Raw genomic sequence first — 27,854 nt, 5'->3', positions numbered from 1 at the left:
GGGAAATTATCTTTTGCCTTGATAAGATAACGCAACAAAAACATCATCTTTGAAAACAACAACACAAAAGCACCCCATTGATTGTATAATATATGAAAATGTAGATACTGAGACGCAGTATCTTTAAATTCGGGTCTTAGTTCCCCGAAACCATCCCCAATGTTACACTTTCTCAGTTTCGTTGTATATTTTCTGGGGTGAACAGTGCAGCAGTTGGAGAGGCAATAGCTGAATTTACATTTAAAGCGTAACCTCAGTATCTAGGACAGTTGAGAATCCAAGAGTTACTGATAGATGTTTGAGGCAGACAGGCATATCCATACGCATAAAGCAATATCAACAAAGTAAATGGAGCGACACATTGCAGAGATCAGGCATTTGAATAGCTCACCTGAGTGACTGGGTTGAAATACGCCCTGAGAAATGTGACCTTGCGTTACGGCTTCCAAATAAACATTGGCATCTCGCCTTATATGGCTATATGTATGCTTTCACCCCCCATTCTATTTGAGTTGGAATGATATACCCAGGCTTGTATATAGTGTGTATGTGTTTGATGAAAACAATATTTCTTTGAGACATAAAGACCGTATTTAATTGAAGCTTTTGTGTACATGCGTGTCATACATGGGGACTTTTCGGAAGCTTTTGAAGCAAACCGACATGAATTTGAAAGAGATTTCTTTCAGTCACATTAATTTTGTCTTTCCATGGTATGGGTGGCAGAGAGGAATTGATGTCTGGGTGCAGGAAACAGTAATAGGCAACCCCCTGTGGTTATCCTGATTATGCGGGTGAGATATTATAAATGGGTGTGTACAGGGATTCAAGAGATTGGTGTTCTTGTTATAAAAAAATATATCTATTCTGTCGGGGCTGCTTTGAATTGAGTGAGAGTGTCTTGTGTGTAAAACCAATCTCCTTTTCACTTTTGTCAGATACATTCCCTTCTGTCATTTCAATAAATATTGAGCAACTTTTTCAGTTGATTTTGCAGGAGTTTCTGGCACCTGGCAATATTGTTAAAAGATAAACCCATCATAACACGAGGCTCAGGGGTGTTATCTTCCATCTGTGAGGTGTTTTCACAGGTAGACCTAATCTGGTCTCCTATACCAGGGTTTCCCCAACTCGGTTTCCCAAATTCGCCCTAGCAACACAGCTGACTCAAATAACACATTGGGGAGGCAGGACCGAGTTTGGGACACCCTGTCTTACTTCAATTACACTTTATATACCTCCAAATATGTTAGAATGCAAAATTATTTATGACCATTTCATTTGAGTAATGTGGTTGTTTTCGGTAGTATCTACGCATTTTAAAGCTGCCTTATCATGTTCTGTGTAAATTGTTTCATTGCTTCCACTATAACACATAGGCCTAGCTGTTTGTCATCCACAGGTGCCGTAATACTGATAAGACGCATCTCCTTAAAGGTGTCATCCGGCCCAAGTCAGTTCATGTCAGTTATGGCCACATTGCCCCATGCTAACCTGCTAAGGTCTCACACCTTTGTGTGACAAACAGTAATATATGCCATCTTCTGAGATGGTGTCATTCTAACTGCACCCAGTCCCATCTGCAGATCTAAAGGACTGCCTTTGGCTTGAGACTACTGGGAGATAAAACATGGAAAAATCAGTCCTACTGTATGCAGTATTTAACTGCAGGCTATGTATAATTGCCATGCTATTAACAATGGGCCCTAGTTCTCCCGTTGACTTCTTCACCTGCATTATAGATGAGGGGCTGTAGCCCCAGAGTTCCCTAACCCCCTGCTGGAGCCAATCAGGAGGACCCACTCATCAACATTTTGTGGTGTCCCATGACACACATATGCAAATGTCTGTGAATATCATGAATAGCATACCTTATTAAATGCAGCTGCGCTGTTGTGATATACTGTACATGATATACATGTAGGAAACGGATCAGAAGAATAACCTTTTAACCTTTTCCACCCTCACTCAATGTAAATTTACCCGCCTTAAGATATGCATAGTATACAGCAGCTCTGCAGGGGAAATTATAATCAGCTCTGAACTGTGTTAATTGACAAGCAAATTTATACCTCTGCTATAAATAACCCTGCTGATGTCTATGAGGCGTGTGAAGAGCATTATCAAATGTCAGAAGGATCGTATTGACTCTGAAGAGGAAGGCTCTGTCTGCTTAGCCTGTGACCTTCTTCCATGATTCATTTCCACCTGTTAGTCTTTCTAACTTTTAATAACAACATGTCTACTCCTGTGTGTTTGGGGCAAGGCGTCACATTTGATGCCTGATTTGATTTATATATTTATTTGTTATTGCCTTCTCTTCCCAAATCCAATTTTAGCTGACATTTCTCATGACTGTAACGAAGAATGACCTTTGAAAAGGACACTTCCGTTCTTGCATGCAGACGGGTGGTGGTCTAGTGGTGTAGGGAGGCAGGCCTAGTGACGGGGAGGCAGGTCTTAACAATGGGAGAGGTGTTGTTGCCTTCATCCATCTCCCCTACCCCTCTCACCCACCGAGGGAAAGCCCACCCCCAGGCCTGCAAGTCACCTTGGGAAGGTGTTACAGCGGAAGCATCTGCCCCCGACCTTAATGTTGTTCAGAGTGATAATTGCATTGGGGCTTTGACTGCTCTCTCCTTGATCTCTCTCTCATGATCAATTCTCTGATTCAATGAGCCTAACACAATACACTGGCTGAGGAACAGAGGAAAAGCGTGAAGAAAAAAAGTTCCCATGTGCTTTGGGTGCAATGTCTGGTTATGAGGTAATGAAGCCTTCATAAGGACTTAATAATTCTTCCCTCTTTATGTTAATAGGGTTCGTAATCCACATCGACAGGCTCCTTCACCCTTCCAACCCTCCAACACCACTCACACAGCACTCTCCGTCTAACACAGAACACATTCAGGCTCATGGCTACATCATAATTGTACAGATACGCTACAGATACGACCGTTTACCCACAAGGACACACGTAGAGTGACAGTCTGAATGCCTTGCACAGAATATACACACATGCTCATATGGTCATTGCACGCATCTATGCATGATTACACACCCATGCATATTCATGCCAACATATAGTGCACCGATGCATTCAGGGTTGGTTCTAGCCTTTTGGGGGCCCTAAGCGAGGTTTGGTTGGGGGCCCCCCCACCTTTTAGTGTCTCACCTCTTAATGGTGGAGAGAACTTAAAAAAAAGTTAATTTCCTTCAATTCTACACATTTTGCCATAGGGCGTATAGAAAATGTTGCAGTTTCAAGGAAGGTCTTTGCAATTCACCACATTTTGCCATGGGAAGGAGAGAACATTTTGCAATTTTACAACACATTTCATACAATTCTATTAATTTTGCCATTGAACAGAAAGAACAAATGTGCAGTTTAACAGATCATTTCCAGCAATTCTACACATTTTGTCATGACTTATGCCATGTTAATATGATATCTGAGTGAGAGTGACTAACAAAACCAATGGGGGCCCCCTGGAAGTCAGGGCCCCTGGGCATGTGCCTTGCATGCTCAGTGGGCATTCGGCCATGATTACTACAAGTTTAGATAGCTGGTTAGACTAACTTACCAATAATACAGTTGTTAGCTGATACAGCTTATTGAGTGAATGACAAGAAAAGAAAAACTGCTGATGCGCAACCAAATGTCAGAATTGGAACTTGTGTTTTCTACTATACCTGAGTTCCTAAAAAAAAGTGCATACGGCCTCCCGAGTGGCGCAGCAGTTTAAGGCACTGCATCTCAGTGCAAGAGGCGTCACTACAGTCCCTGGTTTGAACCCAGGCTGTATCACATCCGGCCGTGATTGGGAGTCCCATAGGGCGGCGCACAATTGGCCCAGCGTTGTCCTGGTTTGGCCGGGGTAGGCCGTCATTGTGAATAGGAATGTGTTCTTAACTGACTTGCCTAGTTAAATAAAGGTTAAATAAAAAATAAATAATAATAATACATTTTTTTTAAATGTATTTCGCTTATGCCTGGGGCCGCCCCTGTATGCAGAAGATACTGTGTCGAAACAACACGAGTTCTTCCAGAGGCCTCCTGCTCTTCCCCTGCTCCAGTATGAAGCTCTCCCTAAACCATTCCAGTAATTGATTCTGTCTGTGTGACAATCTGAAAGGGATTATTTGTGAGCCAAGAGAGGTTTCCTACAAAATTCCGTTATTGTGTTCCATTTTTAGACTAATGGTGTGAATTTATTTGTTTTTTTTCCTCTGAAAAGCTGCAGCTCACATCATAGTTCCATTCCCATGTGATGCCATTATCTCTTTATCACTGTTACACAGATGGAAGGTGACTGTTAGACTGGGGAGCATCATCTTTTGATGCTGCAAAGGGCAGGTCAACAACTGCAGAAACCATTACTAATCACTACTAATACTCTGTTGTCTAGCAGCCAGAAAAAAATCCTTTGTCAACAGGCCATCTTCATGGGCATACTTTCTTAGAAACACTAGCTTTTTCCTCCTACAGTACACTTGTATCTAATTCCAGTGTCTATATTTGTCCTTCTGAGGGCAGTCTTTGTGTAGAGTTCCCATTTCTCATTAGCGTGTCCCCATCCTCAGGGGGACAGGCTTGATAGACAGATGGACAGACAGACAGTCTTTTTGCCGGCTCAGTTAGCTCTGGCTCTGGCGACATGTTATTTTCCTAGGACTGGGCTCTTAATACACAGTGTCCAGATGAACTCCTTTGTGTGCCAAGAATAATAACATGTAGAATTAAACCATACAGCCCCTGCTAGTCCCAATGGATGCAGTTTTAATAATCTCATTATCAATTTAATGAGGTGATTAGAATGCCAGAGGCCAGGGGTGCACATAGAGTGTTATGGAAGATGCTAGTAGCATCCTGAGTCCTCCTGGCGTCTTGGTGGTGCAGTCCTCCTGGCTCCTAATCCTTCAGCTAGCTAGGGGATTCGTTACCATTGTCTCTGGAGACCTGGCTCGACACGGCTGCTGTAATGCCGGGTCACACGCTCTGTCTCTGTTATGGTGGTCGCAGGTCCTCTAAAAAAGACATACATCTCTGTGTGGGGTTCTGTTCCCTCTGTGTGGGGTTCTGTTCCCTCTGTGTGGGGTTCTGTTCCCTCTGTGTGGGGTTCTGTTCCCATTGTGTGGGGTTCTGTTCCCTCTGTGTAGGGTTCTGTTCCCTCTGTGTAGGGTTCTGTTCTCTCTGTGTCACAGAAAATGCTAGGTACAATCATGAGCGGTGGCAAGCGCCTCTTTGGCTTTTTCGTTGCCACGGAAACAGGCATGTGCAGCTGCGCATCAGTGTTTAGTAGGGTTAGTCTAGGGCAGTAGTTCCCAACCAGGGGTACTAGGACCCCTGGGGGTACTTGGGAAAGGGGGATACCTAGTCAGAGAAGACATATTAGACCACAGGCCTGCTGGTAAAATGCACATGAGGGGGTACTTCAGGGGGACTCCGGGCAGAGCAAAATTCAGTTGGTTGTACAGTACCCGAAAAAAGGTTGGGAACCACTGGCCTATGGGATCCCAATGCACCCAACCACCAAATGAAGTACTCGCCGAGGAAGCACATTAAGCATCGGAACAATTTTGTTGTTTCATTTGATGCAATCAACCTGGACAGACCTTTTCCTTTGAACCTTAAACATGTAAACAACATAGACTACCCATGATTCAACTACGCCATAACATATAGTAATGATAAAGAATGGTATGAACGGTAAGATTTCCCCCCCTTTCCCTCTCAATGATTGAGGTAAAAAAAAAACAATTACAGACTTCGTCTACCCCGACCCAACGATTTGAAATCCTTGAAAGGGAGTGAATGAGTGCACACTGCAGGGAGAAGAGGATGTGTGATAGGAATTGGACTGTAATGTGGGGGACAGGCAACCAGCCCTCAGCTGGGCAATTTGACTCTCCGAAATCCTCAAGCTGAATTAGTCACAGTGGCTGCTGAAGAGCCTCCTGTGCCTGACCAACTGAGGCCGGCTTCTTACCCGTAATGTGGGATACTGACTCTATGCTACCTACCGCCAGGTCTGAGATAGGGAAGGATTTACTGTACAGTAGAGTGATTTCATCTTTATATTTGAGAAAATAGCCTGAACTGCCCATCCTACTGTATGTCTCTATCCATGGTGCTGAAGTAAGAACAGGCAAAGGGCTGTGTTTGAATACTGGCGCTGTCCATGGTCCTGTAGTAGAGAGGAGCAGGTAACGAGTATGCAGTGAATATTGTACAGCAATGTGGACTATTGACAGCACTAAGAGATATGTGTAATTATGCTGCCCATAGATGCTGCCCATTGATCTGGTCTTGTGCAGTCTGTGGTTCTGTATAGAGGGGCTACTGAGAGGTGTGTGTAGTGTACTCTTTCCCTGTCCGTGGTGCTGCAGAGCAAGGCAGCAGAGGGAACAGGTCAGGGACAGGCAGCCAGAGAATCAGCAGTCCCCAGCTCCCCAGGGCCAGATGAGTGGTAAGACTGCAGTGGAATGCATTGATTATCTGTCAAGCAGGCCTGCTAGGATCTAACCAGGGCAGTGTTAGGGTATTAAGTGATCTGAAGTATTCAATGAATATTGATAATGAGTGGCTGTTCGCCTGGCTCTACTATTAGTGATTCAACCCCCCTGGTGCTCACCGTCTCTTCACAGAGATGGGTCTGGGTTGGAGAGGGCTTGGGTAGCTGGTCCCTAGTGAGCATTTCACTGTGTTAGTTTGATGGTGCAATATTTTCACATCATTGCGTTGATCTTGAGCACAACCTCGTACTTCATACTGTAGCCTACCATTTTTCACTCCTGGAAGCGCATGCCTTTTCATATTGGAAGTCGCTCTGGATAAGAGTGTCTGTTAAATGACAAAAATGTAAATATAAATATGTTATCAGCTCTCCAGAATACATTCAGATCCTTTGGTGGACCACTCACTCTCGCTCTACAAGAATGCCTCCATTTCAGGGTTTAACACCTTAGAGAGGTGCTCTGGTGGTTACATGCCTTATCTCACCTCCTTTGTATTGGATTTGAAGGCCTCAGGCCCTCGCTGTCTCTATTTAATTTGTTGTCTTGAAAATGACCAAGTCTGTCTTTATTGGATTGTCAAGGCTGCTCCGTTCCCTCCGGCACCACTTATTCTCTCAGGATTTTTCGTGTTTCTTTTGGTTTGTGCTTTGTGTTTTCTCTGCTGCTGTTTTCTTCACCCGCCTCGGCCACATAGTCCAGCACTAATACATTTATCCCTCTCTCTGTGTTTTCTCTATCTCCCTCTCTTCTACAGAAACTTATCGAAGAATCCTCTGACCACATTATCATGGCAACTCTTCCAGAATCTTCAACTCTTCGAGCTGTAAGTTTTTGTACATTTTTTTACCAAATCAAAATCAAAATCAAATCAAATGTATTTATATAGCCCTTCTTCCATCAGCTGATATAACAAAGTGCTGTACAGAAACCCAGCCTAAAACCCCAAACAGCAAGCAATGCAGATGTAGAAGCACGGTGGCTAGGAAAAACTCCCTAGAAAGGCCAAAACCTAGGAAGAAGCCTAGAGAGGGGTGGCCAGTCCTCTTCTGACTGTGCCGGGTAGAGATTATAACAGAACATGGCCAAGATGTTCAAATGTTCATAAATGACCAACATGGTCAAATAATAATTATCACAGTAGTTGTCGAGGGTGCAACAAGTCAGCACCTCAGGAGTAAATGTCAGGAGTAAATGTCAGTTGGCTTTTCATAGCCAATGATTAAGAGTATCAGCATAAATACTGGAGGCTGAGACAGGAGGGGTCAGGAGACACTGTGGCCCCATCCGAGGACACCCCCGGACAGGGCCAAACAGGAAGGATATAACCCCACCCACTTTGCCAAAGCACAGCCCCCACACCACTAGAGGGATATCTTCAACCACCAACTTACCATCCTGAGACAAGGCAGAGTATAGCCCACAAAGATCTCCGCCACGGCACAACCCAAGAGGGGGGAAGACCACCAGGAAGACCACGTCAGCGACTAAACCCACTCAAGTGACGCACCCCTCCTACGGACGGCATGGAAGAGCACCAGTAAGCCAGTGACTCAGCCCCTGTAATAGGGTTAGAGGCAGAGAATCGCAGTGGAGAGAGGGAAACCGGCCAGGCAGAGACAGCAAGGGCAGTTCGTTGCTCCAGAGCCTTTCCGTCTTTTCTATCCCTGGCAAAGAGAATCAGGAGATGTCTCATTTTTGGTACTAATGCATCAATATGCACACACACACACACACACACGGTATCTGCAGTTGGTAACATATACAATATAACTGATAGAGATGTAGAATGCTCAAGAACTACCTTCACACTCCTAGGCCATACTACACTCTTATGACCTACTGAAGAGATGAGTCTGCAGTAAAGACTTAAAGGTTGAGACCGAGTCTGCGTCTCTCACATGGGTAGGCAGACCATTCCAGCTCTATAGGAGAAAGCCCTGCCTCCAGCTGTTTGCTTAGAAATGCCAGGGACAATTAGGAGGCCTGCATCTTGTGACTGTAGAGTACGTGTAGATATGTACGGCAGGACCAAATGGTAAAGATAGGTAGGAACAAGCACATGTGATGCTTTGTAGGTTAGCAGTAAAACCTGGAAATCAGCCCTTGCCTTAACAGGAGGCCAGTGTAGGGAGGCTAGTACTGGAGTAATATGATCACATTTTTGGTTCCAGTCAGGATTCTAGCAGCCGAATTTAGCACTAACTGAAGTTTATTTAGTGCTTTATCCGGTTAGCCGGAAAGTAGAGCATTGTAGTAGTCTAACCTAGAAGAAACAAAAGCATAATTTTTGGACAGAAAGTTTCTGATTTTTGCAATGTTAAGTAGATGGAAAAAAGCTGTCCTTGAAATGGTCTTGATATGTTCGTCAAAAGAGAGATCAGGGTCCAGAGTAACGCCGATGTCCTTCACAGTTTTATTTGAGATGACTGTACAACCATCAAGATTAATTGTCAGATTCAACAGAAGATCTCTTTGTTTCTTGGGACCTAGAACAAGCATCTGAGTTTGAAAGTAGAAAGTTTGCAGCAATCCACTTCCTTATGTCTGAAACACAGGCTTCTAGCGAGGGCAATTTTGGGGCTTCACCATGTTTAATTGAAATGTATAGCTGTGTGTCATCCGCATAGCAGTGAAAGTTAACATTATGTTTTCGAATAACATCCCCAAGAGGTAAAATATATAGTGAAAACAATAGTGGTCATAAGACAGAACCTTGAGGAACACTGAAATTTACAGTTGATTTGTCAGAGGACAAACCATTCACAGAGACAAATTGATATCTTTCCGAGAGATAAGATCTAAACCAGGCCAGAAATTGTCCGTGTAGACCAATTTCGGTTTGTCTGTCTTCAGCTCTTTCTAAAATTTTAGAGAGGAATGGAAGATTCTATATAGGCCGATAGTTTTTTATATTTTCTGGGTCAAGGTTTGGTTTCTTCAAGAGAGGCTTTTTTACTGCCACTTTTAGTGAGTTTGGTACACATCCGGTGGATAGAGAGCCATTTATTATGTTCAACATAGGAGGGCCAAGTACAGGAAGCAGCTCTTTCAGTAGTTTAGTTGGAATAGGGTCCAGTATGCAGCTTGAAGGTTTAGAGGCCATGAATATTTTCATCATTGTGTCAAGAGATATAGTACTAAAACACTTGAGTGTCTCCCTTGATCCTAGGTCCTGGCAGAGTTGTGCAGACTCAGAACAACTGAGCTTTGGAGGAATACGCAGATTTAAAGAGGAGTCCGTATTTTCCATGTGAATATTAAAGTCACCAAAAATTTGAATATTATCTGCTAAGACCACAAGGTCCAATAGGAATTCAGGGAACTCAGTGAGGAACGCTGTATATGGCCCAGAAGGCCTGTAAACAGTAGCTATAAAAAGTGATTGGGTAGGCTGCATAGATTTAATGACTAGAAGCTCAAAAGACGAAAACGTTTTTTGTTTTTGTAAATTGAAATTCGCTATCGTAAATGTTAGCAACACCTCCGCCTTTGCGGGATGCACGGGTGATATGGTCACTAGTGTAACCAGGAGGTGAGGCCTCATTTAACATAGTAAATTCATCAGGCTTAAGCCATGTTTCAGTCAGGCCAATCACATCAAGATTATGATCAGTGATTAGTTCATTGACTGCCTTTGAATTAAGGGATCTAACATTAATTAGCCCGATTTTGAGATGTGAGGTATCACGATCTCTTTCAATAATGACAGGAATTGAGGAGGTCTTTATTCTAGTGAGATTGCTAAGGCGAACACCGCCATGTTTAGTTTTGCCCAACCTAGGTCGAGGCACAGACACGGTCTCAATGGGGATAGCTGAGCTGACTACACTGACTGTGCTAGTGGCTGACTCCACTAAGCTGGCAGGCTGGCTAACAGCCTGCTGCCTGGCCTGCACCCTATTTCATTGTGGAGCTAGAGGAGTTAGAGCCCTGTCTATGTTCGTAGATAAGATGAGAGCACCCCTCCAGCTAGGATGGAGTCTGTCACTCCTCAACAAGCCAGGCTTGGTCCTGGTTGTGGGCGAGTCCCAGAAAGAGGGCCAATTATTTAGAAATTCTATCTTTTGGGAGGGGCAGAAAACAGTTTCAACCAGCGATTAAGTTGTGAGACTCTGCTGTAGAGCTCATCACTCCCCCTAACTGGGAGGGGGCCAGAGACAATTACTCGATGCCGACACATCTTTCTAGCTGATTTACACGCAGAAGCTATTGCACTTGGTGACCTCTGACTGTTTCATCCTAACATCGTTGGTGCCGACGTGGATAACAATATCTCTATACTCTCTACACTACACAGTTTTAGCTTTAGCCAGCATCATCTTCAGATTAGCCTTAACATCGGTAGCCCTGCCCCCTGGTAAACAGTGTATGATCGCTGGATGATTCGTTTTAAGTCTAATACTGCGGGTAATGGAGTCGCCAATGACTAGGGTTTTCAATTTGTCAGAGCTAATGGTGGGAGCCTTCGGCGTCTCAGACCCCGTAACGGGAGGAATTGAGACCAGAGAAGGCTCGGCCTCAGACTCCGACTCGCTGCTTAATGGGGAGAACCGGTTGAAAGTTTCTGTCGGCTGAATGAGCAACACCGGTTGAGCATTCCTACAGCATTTCCCTCCAGACGCCATGAGAAAGTTGTTTGGCTGCGGGGACCGTGCGAGGGGATTTATACTACTATCTGTACTTACTGGTGGCACAGACGCTGTTTCATCCTTTCCTACACTGAAATTACCCTTGCCTAACGATTGCGTCTGAAGCGGGGCTTGCAGCACAGCTATCATCGCCGTAAGGCTATCGTTCTCCTGTATATTATGAGTACAGCGACTGCAGTTAGAAGGCATCATGTTAATGTTACTACTTAGCTTCGGCTGGTGGAAGTCCTGACGAACCATGTCGTTAAAACCCCCAGAGTGAAAAAGTTGAATGAAAAAAAGTTGAGTGAGGGAAAATATAAACGGTAATTAAAAAGTAAAAACCGTAAAATTGTCAGGTAGCAAAGTAAGGTTGGCAACAAAATGCACAGCAGCACGTAAACAAGTCTGCAAGTTGTTATCTTATTTGATCAACTTGTGCACCCAGAAAAACCTTTCATAGAGCCTGTTATATCCTAAGTGTGCATTTACCACAACCATCATGGTTTCCAAATGGATTCCCAGGTTCGTCAGGCTTCCATTCAAAGCCAAACAACAATTAACTTGGAGAAAATCATTGAAACAGACAAAGAACACAATACTTTTATTTATTTATTTTTTTTACCCCTTTTTCATGGTATCCAATTGTTGTAGTAGCTACTATCTTGTCTCATCGCTACAACTCCCGTACGGGCTCAGGAGAGACAAAGGTTGAAAGTCATGCGTCCTCCAATACACAACCCAACCAAGCCGCATGACTTTCTTAACACAGCACACATCCAACCCGGAAGCCAGCCGCACCAATGCGCCGGAGGAAACACCGTGCACCTGGCCACCTTGGTTAGCGCACACTGCACCCAGCCCGCCACAGGAGTCGCTGGTGCGCAATGAGACAAGCCCTCCAAGCCGACCAAGCCCTCCCTAACCCAGGCGACGCTAGGCCAATTGTGCGTCGCCCCACGGACCTCCCGGTCGCAGCCGGTTACGACAGAGCCTGGGCACGAACCTAGGAACTCTGATGGCACAGCTGGCGCTGCAGTACAGCGCCCTTAACCACTGCGCCACCCGGGAGGCCTGAACACGATACTTTATTCCCTGCGTCATAACCGTTGATTTAATGGATGTGACATATGAGTGTGTTAAATGGAGCTGTCCAGGCCGGGTGATTCTCTGGTCCACAGTCCAGGTGTTTCCAGGTGGTCCTTTAGTTTCTTGTTTGTCCACGAATGTACAGGTGTCGGATCTTAATTTGAACGCTCTTTTGTTGTTGAGAATTCTCCTGCATCACCAGAAATGCAGATGAGCTTTGTGATTTACATTAATTCACTGAAAACCCACACTAACCCACGGCTACATTAAAAGTATTGCACTTTATATGTAGCCTAATTTTGGCCAGCTAATAGCCTAACCACCAATTAAGCAACATCATAGACTAAACTTTCAAATCCTGCTGCTGCAGCTGCAGGATTATTTTGCTGTGACAATATAGGTCACATTAAAATCCTACACCTGTATGAGCAATCAGTGTTTATGGCCTGAATCTGGTACTTGTTTGGACCTGTTAGGTCCTCCCTTTCGGTAGAATACACAAATTGAAGCCAAGCGTTGATATATGGCCATCGTAGAGTTATTACACTTGCATCCCCTCCATCCTCTCCAGTCCAGGAATCAGAGTGAGTGCTTTCCCTAAATAGCAGAGAGCCTCAGCCAGGGCCTGACGCAGAGCAAAGAGCAGGGAGCAGGCTAGGCTTTATCATCGCTCAGCTCAGCCCAGGGAAGGGGAACAAATGAAGAGCAGCTGTAAGGTTGTGATATAAATGTGGTATTTTAAGCTATGGAAACAGGGCAGCTCCTCTGAGGAGGCCTATCTTCTTTTCATGGTTGCATGTCCTTTAGAGGCAGAAGGAGGAGGAGGATGGTGTACATGGAGCACTACTAAAAGCAACCAAATACATAGAATACTTGAATAATGCCAGAGTAAGAATATAATGGGCAGCAGAGTAGCTGATGATAGGAGTTAGAATGTACAGCTGATTTTTAATGGAATATCTACATAGTCATACAGAAGCCCATTATCAGCAACCATCTCTCCTGTGTTCCAATGGCACGTTGTGTTAGCTAATCCAAGTTCATAATTTTAAAAGGCTAATTATACATTTGAAAACCCTTTTGCAATTATGTTAGCACAGCTGAAAACTGTTGTCCTGATTAAAGAAGCAATAAAACTGTCCTTCTTTAGACTAGTTGAGTATCTGGAGCATCAGCATTTGTTGGTTCGATTACAGGCTCAAAATTGCCAGAAACAAAGAACTTTCGTCTGAAACTGAAACTCTAGTTTGAGAAACGGATGCCGCACAAGTCCTCAACTGGCAGCTTCATTAAATAGTACCCGTAAAACAACGTCAACAGTGAAGAGGCAACTCTAGGATACTGGCCTTCTAGGAAGAGTTGCAAACAAAAAGCCATATCTCAGACTGGCCAATAAAAATAACATTTTAAGATGGGCAAAATAATACACACACTGGACAGAGGAACTCTGCCTAGAAGGCCAGCATCCTGGAGTCACCTCTTCACTGTTGACGTTAAGACTGGAGTTTTGCTGGTACTATTTAATGAAGATGCCAGTTGAGGACTTGTGAGGCGTTTCTCAAACTAGACACCCTAATGTACTTGTCCTCTTGCTTAGTTGTGCACCTGGGCCTCCCACTCCTCTTTCTATTCTGGTTAGAGACAGTTTGCGCTGTTCTGTGAAGGGAGTAGTACACAGCGTTGTACGATATCTTCAGTTTCTTGGCAATTTCTGGCATGGAATAACCTTCATTACTCAGAACAACAATAGACTGATGAGTTTCAGGCCATTTTGAGCCTGTAATCGAACCCACAAATGCTTATTCTCCAGATTCTCAACTAGTTTAAAGAAGGCCAGTTTTATTGTTTCTTTAAACAGAACTACAGTTTTCAGCTGTGCTAACATAATTGCAATGATCAATTAGCCTTTTAAAATGATAAACTTGGATTAGCTAACACAACGTGCCATTGGAACACAGGAGTGATGGTTGCTGATAAAGGGCCTCTGTACGTCTATGAAGATATTCCATTAAAAATCTGCCGTTTCCATCTACAATAGTCATTTACAACATTAACAATGTCTACACTGTATTTCTGATCAATTTGATGTTATTTTAATGGACAAAAATGTGCTTTTCTTTCAAAAACAAGGACATTTTCTAAGTGACCCCAAACATTAGTGTAGCTGTATGATGAGAGGGTATACTGACAACATGGAAAAGATTGAGTGAAGTAGAGACAAATAAGTGTTGTTTTGAAGACACAGATAAAGTATAGACTCTACAGATGGTAATTTTGTTGTGTGAACTTAAATGACCGTTCCTTTTGATACCATTGTTATTTCTAGCCATATTTGGACTGTGTGTGTCTTCTGAAGAGTACAGCCTGTTAGAAGAATAAAAAACCTTTCATTCTGCTTATACACTCTTACAAAAAAAGTTTATATCTAGAATCTAAAAGGGGACAGCCGAAGAACCATTTTCAAACCCTTTTTTTCCAAGAGTGTAGTATTTAATCTCTAATTACTAAAACTGTTCAACAAAGGCTCAGTGATAAGCGCCCGACATCACAGCTTGAGCAAAGAGAAGAATCTGACGAAAAGAAGATGAAACTGGTTAGAAATTAGTGCCATTTCCTTCTGACCAATTGGGAACAAAGACATTGATTAATTTCTTATTTTCTGTGGTGTAGAGCCTAACAAACGACTAATAACATTTAATTCAATGGTTATCAATTTTTTTCTTAAATGATTTACTCTCCAGTCCTCTGTGGAATGTCGGCACAATGACAAACATAGCAAACACAGCAGAGCTGAGGCATGCGGATAGGCTTCTTGGACTGCGTCCTAAATGGGACCCTATTCCCTCATAGTCCAATACTTTTGACCAGAACCCAGTGGGTCCTGGTAAAAAGTAGTGCACAATATAGGGTATAGGGTGCAATTTCAGATGCACCCTGCGTCTGACTTTAAAGCTGAGATCCACATTAAGGGAAAGAAGGTTGAGTCTGTCTTTAAAGCTGAGATACTTTTTACATTCAGCATCACTCCGTCAAGGGAAATATAGCATTATTTCTAACAAAGACATGACATATATTTCAGGATGTTCTGTATCCCTGGAAATAATCAGAATTCATGTAAACATTATAGTTGTGAAAACCCAGTTTGTCCAAAAATAAGTGGTCTCTTAGCACAGCTTATCCTGGGTATGGGGTAAATTGAGCCGTGGGACAGGGTAAGTTAAGCGGCCAACAAATGTCTGTACTGAATTAAATAGTATACTACTTTTTTAAAACCATGTCTATCTTTATTTCCCAAAAACAGTTAAACACATTCACAGTCCCTTTTTTTTGTCTTTTAATATTTGAAGCATCTTTTAACACAGGCTTAACACCTAACAAATGCTTTGTACTTTTTAAAACACTTTTAACATAGGCCAGGCCCTATTGTTACCTCACATCCCAGCGATAAGGCCTTGCTTAACTTGCCATTGGCTCAACTTACCCCAAGCCAAACATTTTCACTATTAGCCCACACAGCTACAAGAATGCACTTTCTGCAATGATGTGCAATGATGTCAGATGGAGAAAAAAAAGCAGTGTTTTTAAAAAAAAGTAATGTCTGTTGTTTTAATATGGCAAACGGACATGGCATTTTCACTGCTACAGATTCCAACTTTAATGGCATGTGCTAGCACGCTGGTCATCATGGTCCCATGCACTCTCTAGGGACCACATCTGTTGATTAAAACTAGACAGGCAGAGGGATGGCCTTTCTTTCCAGATCAGAGTGCATCAGAGTTATGCCCGTCAGTCTGAAATGGCTGCTGTTGTGGAGGTGTTTCAACTGAAGCACTAAGGCACTGCACAATCAGACCCCTATTTTTCACTGGATATAAGGACAAGTACTTTTTGTTGGATTTTTAAACGTCAGTAAGGGGCCTCAGGATAGGGCATGGGTTGCAGGATACATCAAATCAACTTTTATTTGTACATTGTACATTTTAAATTTGGCACATACATGTTCTGGGAGATATTCAAATTCATGTAAGATGCAGTAATGTGTAGTAATCATGACGCAGAAGGCATACAATTGCTTAATAATTTCAAAGGCAAAACTGACCTGAATTGTTTTGCCATTTTAAATGAGTTGTTGTTGCGAGCCTCAGACACATTGTGTTACATGCATGAAGCCTCGGGGCTAGCGCTGCTGAACCTTGTCGTTTCACTGACTATTTCTGTATGCATGGTTTCCTCTCTAACTGCTTGGAATAAACAAAGCAACAGTAAACAGAGTGATACTGAACGCACAAAGCAATAAAGTGTGAGACAACAGCAACAGCAGCTCCGTGTGAGAGTCTTAACCACCAGCAGCCATGCCACTCTGTGCTACTGCTTGTGTTCTGTGGTAATTGCTGTCAGCTTGTTTTGGTGCTTGACAGGAAAAAAACAACACAGGGTTACTAGGGTGAAAAGGGAATGTGTGTGTGTGTGTGTGTGTGTGTGTGTGTGTGTGTGTGTGTGTGTGTGTGTGTGTGTGTGTGTGTGTGTGTGTGTGGCTCCCTGTTCCCCAGTCCTGCAAGTGTAATCACAGAATGGTAAATGAGCTGTGTGAATGAGGTAGCCTCATCAGGAGTCTTGGTGCTGGCTGGGTGCATACCTGCCAATCTCACTGCTCCCTCCCCTCACCAAGCCCAACCTAGCAAATGAGCTGCTTTACTGAGCTGAGACACACACACACACACACACACACACACACAAGCGTGCACACATGTACACACACACACGCATGCAAACACGAGTACTCATGATAGATAGAGAGAGAGAGCAGGTAATAAGGAGTAGCACTGGCAAGGGAGACGGTGCTAAAGGATGACGGTGCTAAAGGATGACGGTGCTAAAGGATGACGATGCTAAAGGATGACGGTGCTAAAGGATGACGGTGCTAAAGGATGACGGTGCTAAAGGATGGCGGTGCTAAAGGATGACGGTGCTAAAGGATGACGGTGCTAAAGGATGACGATGCTAAAGGATGACGGTGCTAAAGGATGACGGTGCTAAAGGATGACGGTGCTAAAGGATGACGGTGCTAAAGGATGACGGTGCTAAAGGTGCTAAAGGATGACGGTGGTAAAGGTGCTAAAGGATGACGGTGCTAAAGGATGACGGTGCTAAACGTTTTGGGATGACTATCTTTATCGTATGAATAAAAACATTAGAAAAGTAGTATAAAAACAGTAGAACAGTAGTATAAAAACAGTAGAACAGTAGTATAAAAATAGTAGAACAGTAGTATAAAAACAGTAGAACAGTAGTATAAAAATAGTAGAACAGTAGTATAAAAACAGTAGAACAGTAGAACAGTAGTATAAAAACAGTAGAACAGCACTATAAAAACATTAGAACCGTAGTATAAAAACAGTAGAACAGTAGTACTAGAACAGTAGAACAGTAGTATAAAAACAGTAGAACAGTAGTATAAAAACAGTAGAACAGTAGAACAGTAGTATAAAAACAGTAGAACAGTAGTATAAAAACAGTAGAACAGTAGAACAGTAGTATAAAAACAGTAGAACAGTAGTATAAAAACAGTAGAACAGTAGAACAGTAGTATAAAAACATTATAAAAACAGTAGAACAGTAGTACTAGAACAGTAGAACAGCACTATAAAAACTTTAGAACAGTAGTATAAAAACAGTAGAACAGTAGTACTAGAACAGTAGAACAGCACTATAAAAACATTAGAACCGTAGTATAAAACAGTAGAACAGTAGTACTAGAACAGTAGAACAGTAGTATAAAAACAGTAGAACAGTAGTATAAAAACAGAACAGTAGTATAAAAACAGTAGAACAGTAGTATAAAAACAGTAGAACAGTAGTACTAGAACAGTAGAACAGTAGTATAAAAACAGTAGAACAGTAGTATAAAAACAGTAGAACAGTAGTATAAAAACAGTAGAACAGTAGAACAGTAGTATAAAAACAGTAGAACAGCACTATAAAAACATTAGAACAGTAGTATAAAAACAGTAGAACAGTAGTATAAAAACAGTAGAACAGTAGAACAGTAGTATAAAAACAGTAGAACAGCACTATAAAAACATTAGAACAGTAGTATAAAAACAGTAGAACAGTAGTATAAAAACAGTAGAACAGTAGAACAGTAGTATAAAAACAGTAGAACAGTAGTATAAAAACAGAACAGTAGTATAAAAACAGTAGAACAGTAGTATAAAAACAGTAGAACAGTAGTACTAGAACAGTAGAACAGCACTATAAAAACATTAGAACAGTAGTATAAAAACAGTAGAACAGTAGTACTAGAACAGTAGAACATCACTATAAAAACATTAGAACAGTAGTATAAAAACAGTAGAACAGTAGTACTAGAACAGTAGAACAGTAGTATAAAAACAGTAGAATAGTAGTATAAAAACAGTAGAACAGTAGTATAAAAACGTATAAAAACAGTAGAACAGTAGTACTAGAACAGTAGAACAGCACTATAAAAACATTAGAACAGTAGTATAAAAACAGAAGAACAGTAGTACTAGAACAGTAGAACAGCACTATAAAAACATTAGAACAGTAGTATAAAAACAGTAGAACAGTAGTACTAGAACAGTAGAATAGCACTATAAAAACATTAGAACAGTAGTATAAAAGTAGAACAGTAGTACTAGAACAGTAGAACAGTAGTATAAAAACAGTAGAATAGTAGTATAAAAACAGTAGAACAGTAGTACTAGAACAGTAGAACAGCACTATAAAAACATTAGAACAGTAGTATAAAAACAGTAGAACAGTAGTATAAAAACAGTAGAACAGTAGTACTAGAACAGTAGAACAGTAGTATAAAACAATTAGAATAGTAGTATAAAAACAGTAGAACAGTAGTACTAGAACAGTAGAACAGCACTATAAAAACATTAGAACAGTAGTATAAAAACAGTAGAACAGTAGTACTAGAACAATAGAACAGTAGTATAAAAACAGTAGAATAGTAGTATAAAAACAGTAGAACAGTAGTATAAAAACAGTAGAACAGTAGTACTAGAACAGTAGAACAGCACTATAAAAACATTAGAACAGTAGTATAAAAACAGTAGAACAGTAGTACTAGAACAGTAGAACATCACTATAAAAACATTAGAACAGTAGTATAAAAACAGTAGAACAGTAGTACTAGAACAGTAGAACAGTAGTATAAAAACAGTAGAATAGTAGTATAAAAACAGTAGAACAGTAGTATAAAAACGTATAAAAACAGTAGAACAGTAGTACTAGAACAGTAGAACAGTAGTATAAAAACAGTAGAATAGTAGTATAAAAACAGTAGAACAGTAGTATAAAAACGTATAAAAACAGTAGAACAGTAGTACTAGAACAGTAGAACAGCACTATAAAAACATTAGAACAGTAGAATAAAAACAGAAGAACAGTAGTACTAGAACAGTAGAACAGCACTATAAAAACATTAGAACAGTAGTATAAAAACAGTAGAACAGTAGTACTAGAACAGTAGAACAGTAGTATAAAAACAGTAGAATAGTAGTATAAAAACAGTAGAACAGTAGTATAAAAACAGTAGAACAGTAGTACTAGAACAGTAGAATAGCACTATAAAAACATTAGAACAGTAGTATAAAAACAGTAGAACAGTAGTATAAAAACAGTAGAACAGTAGAACAGTAGTATAAAAACAGTAGAACAGTAGTATAAAAACAGTAGAACAGTAGAACAGTAGTATAAAAACATTATAAAAACAGTAGAACAGTAGTACTAGAACAGTAGAACAGCACTATAAAAACATTAGAACAGTAGTATAAAAACAGTAGAACAGTAGTACTAGAACAGTAGAACAGCACTATAAAAACATTAGAACCGTAGTATAAAACAGTAGAACAGTACTAGAACAGTAGAACAGTAGTATAAAAACAGTAGAACAGTAGTATAAAAACAGAACAGTAGTATAAAAACAGTAGAACAGTAGTATAAAAACATTAGAACAGTAGTACTAGAACAGTAGAACAGTAGTATAAAAACAGTAGAACAGTAGTATAAAAACAGTAGAACAGTAGTATAAAAACAGTAGAACAGTAGAACAGTAGTATAAAAACAGTAGAACAGCACTATAAAAACATTAGAACTGTAGTATAAAAACAGTAGAACAGTAGTATAAAAACAGTAGAACAGTAGAACAGTAGTATAAAAACAGTAGAACAGCACTATAAAAACATTAGAACAGTAGTATAAAAACAGTAGAACAGTAGTATAAAAACAGTAGAACAGTAGAACAGTAGTATAAAAACAGTAGAACAGTAGTATAAAAACAGAACAGTAGTATAAAAACAGTAGAACAGTAGTATAAAAACAGTAGAACAGTAGTACTAGAACAGTAGAACAGCACTATAAAAACATTAGAACAGTAGTATAAAAACAGTAGAACAGTAGTACTAGAACAGTAGAACATCACTATAAAAACATTAGAACAGTAGTATAAAAACAGTAGAACAGTAGTACTAGAACAGTAGAACAGTAGTATAAAAACAGTAGAATAGTAGTATAAAAACAGTAGAACAGTAGTATAAAAACGTATAAAAACAGTAGAACAGTAGTACTAGAACAGTAGAACAGCACTATAAAAACATTAGAACAGTAGTATAAAAACAGAAGAACAGTAGTACTAGAACAGTAGAACAGCACTATAAAAACATTAGAACAGTAGTATAAAAACAGTAGAACAGTAGTACTAGAACAGTAGAATAGCACTATAAAAACATTAGAACAGTAGTATAAAAACAGTAGAACAGTAGTACTAGAACAGTAGAACAGTAGTATAAAAACAGTAGAATAGTAGTATAAAAACAGTAGAACAGTAGTACTAGAACAGTAGAACAGCACTATAAAAACATTAGAACAGTAGTATAAAAACAGTAGAACAGTAGTATAAAAACAGTAGAACAGTAGTACTAGAACAGTAGAACAGTAGCATAAAAAAATTAGAATAGTAGTATAAAAACAGTAGAACAGTAGTACTAGAACAGTAGAACAGCACTATAAAAACATTAGAACAGTAGTATAAAAACAGTAGAACAGTAGTACTAGAACAATAGAACAGTAGTATAAAAACAGTAGAATAGTAGTATAAAAACAGTAGAACAGTAGTATAAAAACAGTAGAACAGTAGTACTAGAACAGTAGAACAGCACTATAAAAACATTAGAACAGTAGTATAAAAACAGTAGAACAGTAGTACTAGAACAGTAGAACATCACTATAAAAACATTAGAACAGTAGTATAAAAACAGTAGAACAGTAGTACTAGAACAGTAGAACAGTAGTATAAAAACAGTAGAATAGTAGTATAAAAACAGTAGAACAGTAGTACTAGAACAGTAGAACAGCACTATAAAAACATTAGAACCGTAGTATAAAACAGTAGAACAGTAGTACTAGAACAGTAGAACAGTAATATAAAAACAGTAGAACAGTAGTATAAAAACAGAACAGTAGTATAAAAACAGTAGAACAGTAGTATAAAAACATTAGAACAGTAGTACTAGAACAGTAGAACAGTAGTATAAAAACAGTAGAACAGTAGTATAAAAACAGTAGAACAGTAGTATAAAAACAGTAGAACAGTAGAACAGTAGTATAAAAACAGTAGAACAGCACTATAAAAACATTAGAACTGTAGTATAAAAACAGTAGAACAGTAGTATAAAAACAGTAGAACAGTAGAACAGTAGTATAAAAACAGTAGAACAGCACTATAAAAACATTAGAACAGTAGTATAAAAACAGTAGAACAGTAGAACAGTAGTATAAAAACAGTAGAACAGTAGTATAAAAACAGAACAGTAGTACTAGAACAGTAGAACAGCACTATAAAAACATTAGAACAGTAGTATAAAAACAGTAGAACAGTAGTACTAGAACAGTAGAACATCACTATAAAAACATTAGAACAGTAGTATAAAAACAGTAGAACAGTAGTACTAGAACAGTAGAACAGTAGTATAAAAACAGTAGAATAGTAGTATAAAAACAGTAGAACAGTAGTATAAAAACGTATAAAAACAGTAGAACAGTAGTACTAGAACAGTAGAACAGCACTATAAAAACATTAGAACAGTAGTATAAAAACAGAAGAACAGTAGTACTAGAACAGTAGAATAGCACTATAAAAACATTAGAACAGTAGTATAAAAACAGTAGAACAGTAGTACTAGAACAGTAGAACAGTAGTATAAAAACAGTAGAATAGTAGTATAAAAACAGTAGAACAGTAGTACTAGAACAGTAGAACAGCACTATAAAAACATTAGAACAGTAGTATAAAAACAGTAGAACAGTAGTATAAAAACAGTAGAACAGTAGTACTAGAACAGTAGAACAGTAGTATAAAAAAATTAGAATAGTAGTATAAAAACAGTAGAACAGTAGTACTAGAACAGTAGAACAGCACTATAAAAACATTAGAACAGTAGTATAAAAACAGTAGAACAGTAGTACTAGAACAATAGAACAGTAGTATAAAAACAGTAGAATAGTAGTATAAAAACAGTAGAACAGTAGTATAAAAACAGTAGAACAGTAGTACTAGAACAGTAGAACAGCACTATAAAAACATTAGAACAGTAGTATAAAAACAGTAGAACAGTAGTACTAGAACAGTAGAACATCACTATAAAAACATTAGAACAGTAGTATAAAAACAGTAGAACAGTAGTACTAGAACAGTAGAACAGTAGTATAAAAACAGTAGAATAGTAGTATAAAAACAGTAGAACAGTAGTATAAAAACGTATAAAAACAGTAGAACAGTAGTACTAGAACAGTAGAACAGTAGTATAAAAACAGTAGAATAGTAGTATAAAAACAGTAGAACAGTAGTATAAAAACGTATAAAAACAGTAGAACAGTAGTACTAGAACAGTAGAACAGCACTATAAAAACATTAGAACAGTAGAATAAAAACAGAAGAACAGTAGTACTAGAACAGTAGAACAGCACTATAAAAACATTAGAACAGTAGTATAAAAACAGTAGAACAGTAGTACTAGAACAGTAGAACAGTAGTATAAAAACAGTAGAATAGTAGTATAAAAACAGTAGAACAGTAGTATAAAAACAGTAGAACAGTAGTACTAGAACAGTAGAATAGCACTATAAAAACATTAGAACAGTAGTATAAAAACAGTAGAACAGTAGTACTAGAACAGTAGAACAGTAGTATAAAAACAGTAGAATAGTAGTATAAAAACAGTAGAACAGTAGTATAAAAACGTATAAAAACAGTAGAACAGTAGTACTAGAACAGTAGAACAGCACTATAAAAACATTAGAACAGTAGTATAAAAACAGAAGAACAGTAGTACTAGAACAGTAGAACAGCACTATAAAAACATTAGAACAGTAGTATAAAAACAGTAGAACAGTAGTACTAGAACAGTAGAATAGCACTATAAAAACATTAGAACAGTAGTATAAAAACAGTAGAACAGTAGTACTAGAACAGTAGAACAGTAGTATAAAAACAGTAGAATAGTAGTATAAAAACAGTAGAACAGTAGTACTAGAACAGTAGAACAGCACTATAAAAACATTAGAACAGTAGTATAAAAACAGTAGAACAGTAGTATAAAAACAGTAGAACAGTAGTACTAGAACAGTAGAACAGTAGTATAAAAAAATTAGAATAGTAGTATAAAAACAGTAGAACAGTAGTACTAGAACAGTAGAACAGCACTATAAAAACATTAGAACAGTAGTATAAAAACAGTAGAACAGTAGTACTAGAACAATAGAACAGTAGTATAAAAACAGTAGAATAGTAGTATAAAAACAGTAGAACAGTAGTATAAAAACAGTAGAACAGTAGTACTAGAACAGTAGAACAGCACTATAAAAACATTAGAACAGTAGTATAAAAACAGTAGAACAGTAGTACTAGAACAGTAGAACATCACTATAAAAACATTAGAACAGTAGTATAAAAACAGTAGAACAGTAGTACTAGAACAGTAGAACAGTAGTATAAAAACAGTAGAATAGTAGTATAAAAACAGTAGAACAGTAGTATAAAAACGTATAAAAACAGTAGAACAGTAGTACTAGAACAGTAGAACAGTAGTATAAAAACAGTAGAATAGTAGTATAAAAACAGTAGAACAGTAGTATAAAAACGTATAAAAACAGTAGAACAGTAGTACTAGAACAGTAGAACAGCACTATAAAAACATTAGAACAGTAGAATAAAAACAGAAGAACAGTAGTACTAGAACAGTAGAACAGCACTATAAAAACATTAGAACAGTAGTATAAAAACAGTAGAACAGTAGTATAAAAACAGTAGAACAGTAGTACTAGAACAGTAGAACAGTAGCATAAAAAAATTAGAATAGTAGTATAAAAACAGTAGAACAGTAGTACTAGAACAGTAGAACAGCACTATAAAAACATTAGAACAGTAGTATAAAAACAGTAGAACAGTAGTACTAGAACAATAGAACAGTAGTATAAAAACAGTAGAATAGTAGTATAAAAACAGTAGAACAGTAGTATAAAAACAGTAGAACAGTAGTACTAGAACAGTAGAACAGCACTATAAAAACATTAGAACAGTAGTATAAAAACAGTAGAACAGTAGTACTAGAACAGTAGAACATCACTATAAAAACATTAGAACAGTAGTATAAAAACAGTAGAACAGTAGTACTAGAACAGTAGAACAGTAGTATAAAAACAGTAGAATAGTAGTATAAAAACAGTAGAACAGTAGTACTAGAACAGTAGAACAGCACTATAAAAACATTAGAACCGTAGTATAAAACAGTAGAACAGTAGTACTAGAACAGTAGAACAGTAGTATAAAAACAGTAGAACAGTAGTATAAAAACAGAACAGTAGTATAAAAACAGTAGAACAGTAGTATAAAAACATTAGAACAGTAGTACTAGAACAGTAGAACAGTAGTATAAAAACAGTAGAACAGTAGTATAAAAACAGTAGAACAGTAGTATAAAAACAGTAGAACAGTAGAACAGTAGTATAAAAACAGTAGAACAGCACTATAAAAACATTAGAACTGTAGTATAAAAACAGTAGAACAGTAGTATAAAAACAGTAGAACAGTAGAACAGTAGTATAAAAACAGTAGAACAGCACTATAAAAACATTAGAACAGTAGTATAAAAACAGTAGAACAGTAGAACAGTAGTATAAAAACAGTAGAACAGTAGTATAAAAACAGAACAGTAGTACTAGAACAGTAGAACAGCACTATAAAAACATTAGAACAGTAGTATAAAAACAGTAGAACAGTAGTACTAGAACAGTAGAACATCACTATAAAAACATTAGAACAGTAGTATAAAAACAGTAGAACAGTAGTACTAGAACAGTAGAACAGTAGTATAAAAACAGTAGAATAGTAGTATAAAAACAGTAGAACAGTAGTATAAAAACGTATAAAAACAGTAGAACAGTAGTACTAGAACAGTAGAACAGCACTATAAAAACATTAGAACAGTAGTATAAAAACAGAAGAACAGTAGTACTAGAACAGTAGAATAGCACTATAAAAACATTAGAACAGTAGTATAAAAACAGTAGAACAGTAGTACTAGAACAGTAGAACAGTAGTATAAAAACAGTAGAATAGTAGTATAAAAACAGTAGAACAGTAGTACTAGAACAGTAGAACAGCACTATAAAAACATTAGAACAGTAGTATAAAAACAGTAGAACAGTAGTATAAAAACAGTAGAACAGTAGTACTAGAACAGTAGAACAGTAGTATAAAAAAATTAGAATAGTAGTATAAAAACAGTAGAACAGTAGTACTAGAACAGTAGAACAGCACTATAAAAACATTAGAACAGTAGTATAAAAACAGTAGAACAGTAGTACTAGAACAATAGAACAGTAGTATAAAAACAGTAGAATAGTAGTATAAAAACAGTAGAACAGTAGTATAAAAACAGTAGAACAGTAGTACTAGAACAGTAGAACAGCACTATAAAAACATTAGAACAGTAGTATAAAAACAGTAGAACAGTAGTACTAGAACAGTAGAACATCACTATAAAAACATTAGAACAGTAGTATAAAAACAGTAGAACAGTAGTACTAGAACAGTAGAACAGTAGTATAAAAACAGTAGAATAGTAGTATAAAAACAGTAGAACAGTAGTATAAAAACGTATAAAAACAGTAGAACAGTAGTACTAGAACAGTAGAACAGTAGTATAAAAACAGTAGAATAGTAGTATAAAAACAGTAGAACAGTAGTATAAAAACGTATAAAAACAGTAGAACAGTAGTACTAGAACAGTAGAACAGCACTATAAAAACATTAGAACAGTAGAATAAAAACAGAAGAACAGTAGTACTAGAACAGTAGAACAGCACTATAAAAACATTAGAACAGTAGTATAAAAACAGTAGAACAGTAGTACTAGAACAGTAGAACAGTAGTATAAAAACAGTAGAATAGTAGTATAAAAACAGTAGAACAGTAGTATAAAAACAGTAGAACAGTAGTACTAGAACAGTAGAATAGCACTATAAAAACATTAGAACAGTAGTATAAAAACAGTAGAACAGTAGTACTAGAACAGTAGAACAGTAGTATAAAAACAGTAGAATAGTAGTATAAAAACAGTAGAACAGTAGTATAAAAACGTATAAAAACAGTAGAACAGTAGTACTAGAACAGTAGAACAGCACTATAAAAACATTAGAACAGTAGTATAAAAACAGAAGAACAGTAGTACTAGAACAGTAGAACAGCACTATAAAAACATTAGAACAGTAGTATAAAAACAGTAGAACAGTAGTACTAGAACAGTAGAATAGCACTATAAAAACATTAGAACAGTAGTATAAAAACAGTAGAACAGTAGTACTAGAACAGTAGAACAGTAGTATAAAAACAGTAGAATAGTAGTATAAAAACAGTAGAACAGTAGTACTAGAACAGTAGAACAGCACTATAAAAACATTAGAACAGTAGTATAAAAACAGTAGAACAGTAGTATAAAAACAGTAGAACAGTAGTACTAGAACAGTAGAACAGTAGTATAAAAAAATTAGAATAGTAGTATAAAAACAGTAGAACAGTAGTACTAGAACAGTAGAACAGCACTATAAAAACATTAGAACAGTAGTATAAAAACAGTAGAACAGTAGTACTAGAACAATAGAACAGTAGTATAAAAACAGTAGAATAGTAGTATAAAAACAGTAGAACAGTAGTATAAAAACAGTAGAACAGTAGTACTAGAACAGTAGAACAGCACTATAAAAACATTAGAACAGTAGTATAAAAACAGTAGAACAGTAGTACTAGAACAGTAGAACATCACTATAAAAACATTAGAACAGTAGTATAAAAACAGTAGAACAGTAGTACTAGAACAGTAGAACAGTAGTATAAAAACAGTAGAATAGTAGTATAAAAACAGTAGAACAGTAGTATAAAAACGTATAAAAACAGTAGAACAGTAGTACTAGAACAGTAGAACAGTAGTATAAAAACAGTAGAATAGTAGTATAAAAACAGTAGAACAGTAGTATAAAAACGTATAAAAACAGTAGAACAGTAGTACTAGAACAGTAGAACAGCACTAT

At 38.0% G+C, this 27,854-nt stretch overlaps 1 protein-coding gene across 6 annotated transcripts in view; it reads left to right on the top strand.

Moving 5' to 3' along the window:
• The window catches only part of ntrk3a (neurotrophic tyrosine kinase, receptor, type 3a), a 254,726-nt gene that overhangs the window by 80,535 nt on the left and 146,337 nt on the right, over nucleotides 1-27,854 (top strand). For all 6 annotated transcript variants that reach the window (XM_021568341.2, XM_021568366.2, XM_036953153.1 and 3 more), the window contains exon 4: nucleotides 7,274-7,342. In XM_021568341.2, coding sequence (XP_021424016.1) covers nucleotides 7,274-7,342 — 69 coding nt within the window. The remainder of the gene's footprint in view (nucleotides 1-7,273; nucleotides 7,343-27,854) is intronic.

Source organism: Oncorhynchus mykiss, chromosome 2 (assembly GCF_013265735.2).
Source record: "Oncorhynchus mykiss isolate Arlee chromosome 2, USDA_OmykA_1.1, whole genome shotgun sequence".
NCBI lineage: Eukaryota > Metazoa > Chordata > Actinopteri > Salmoniformes > Salmonidae > Oncorhynchus > Oncorhynchus mykiss.
Note: the sequence above shows the minus strand (reverse complement) of the source record. Positions and strands in the feature narration are given on the sequence as shown.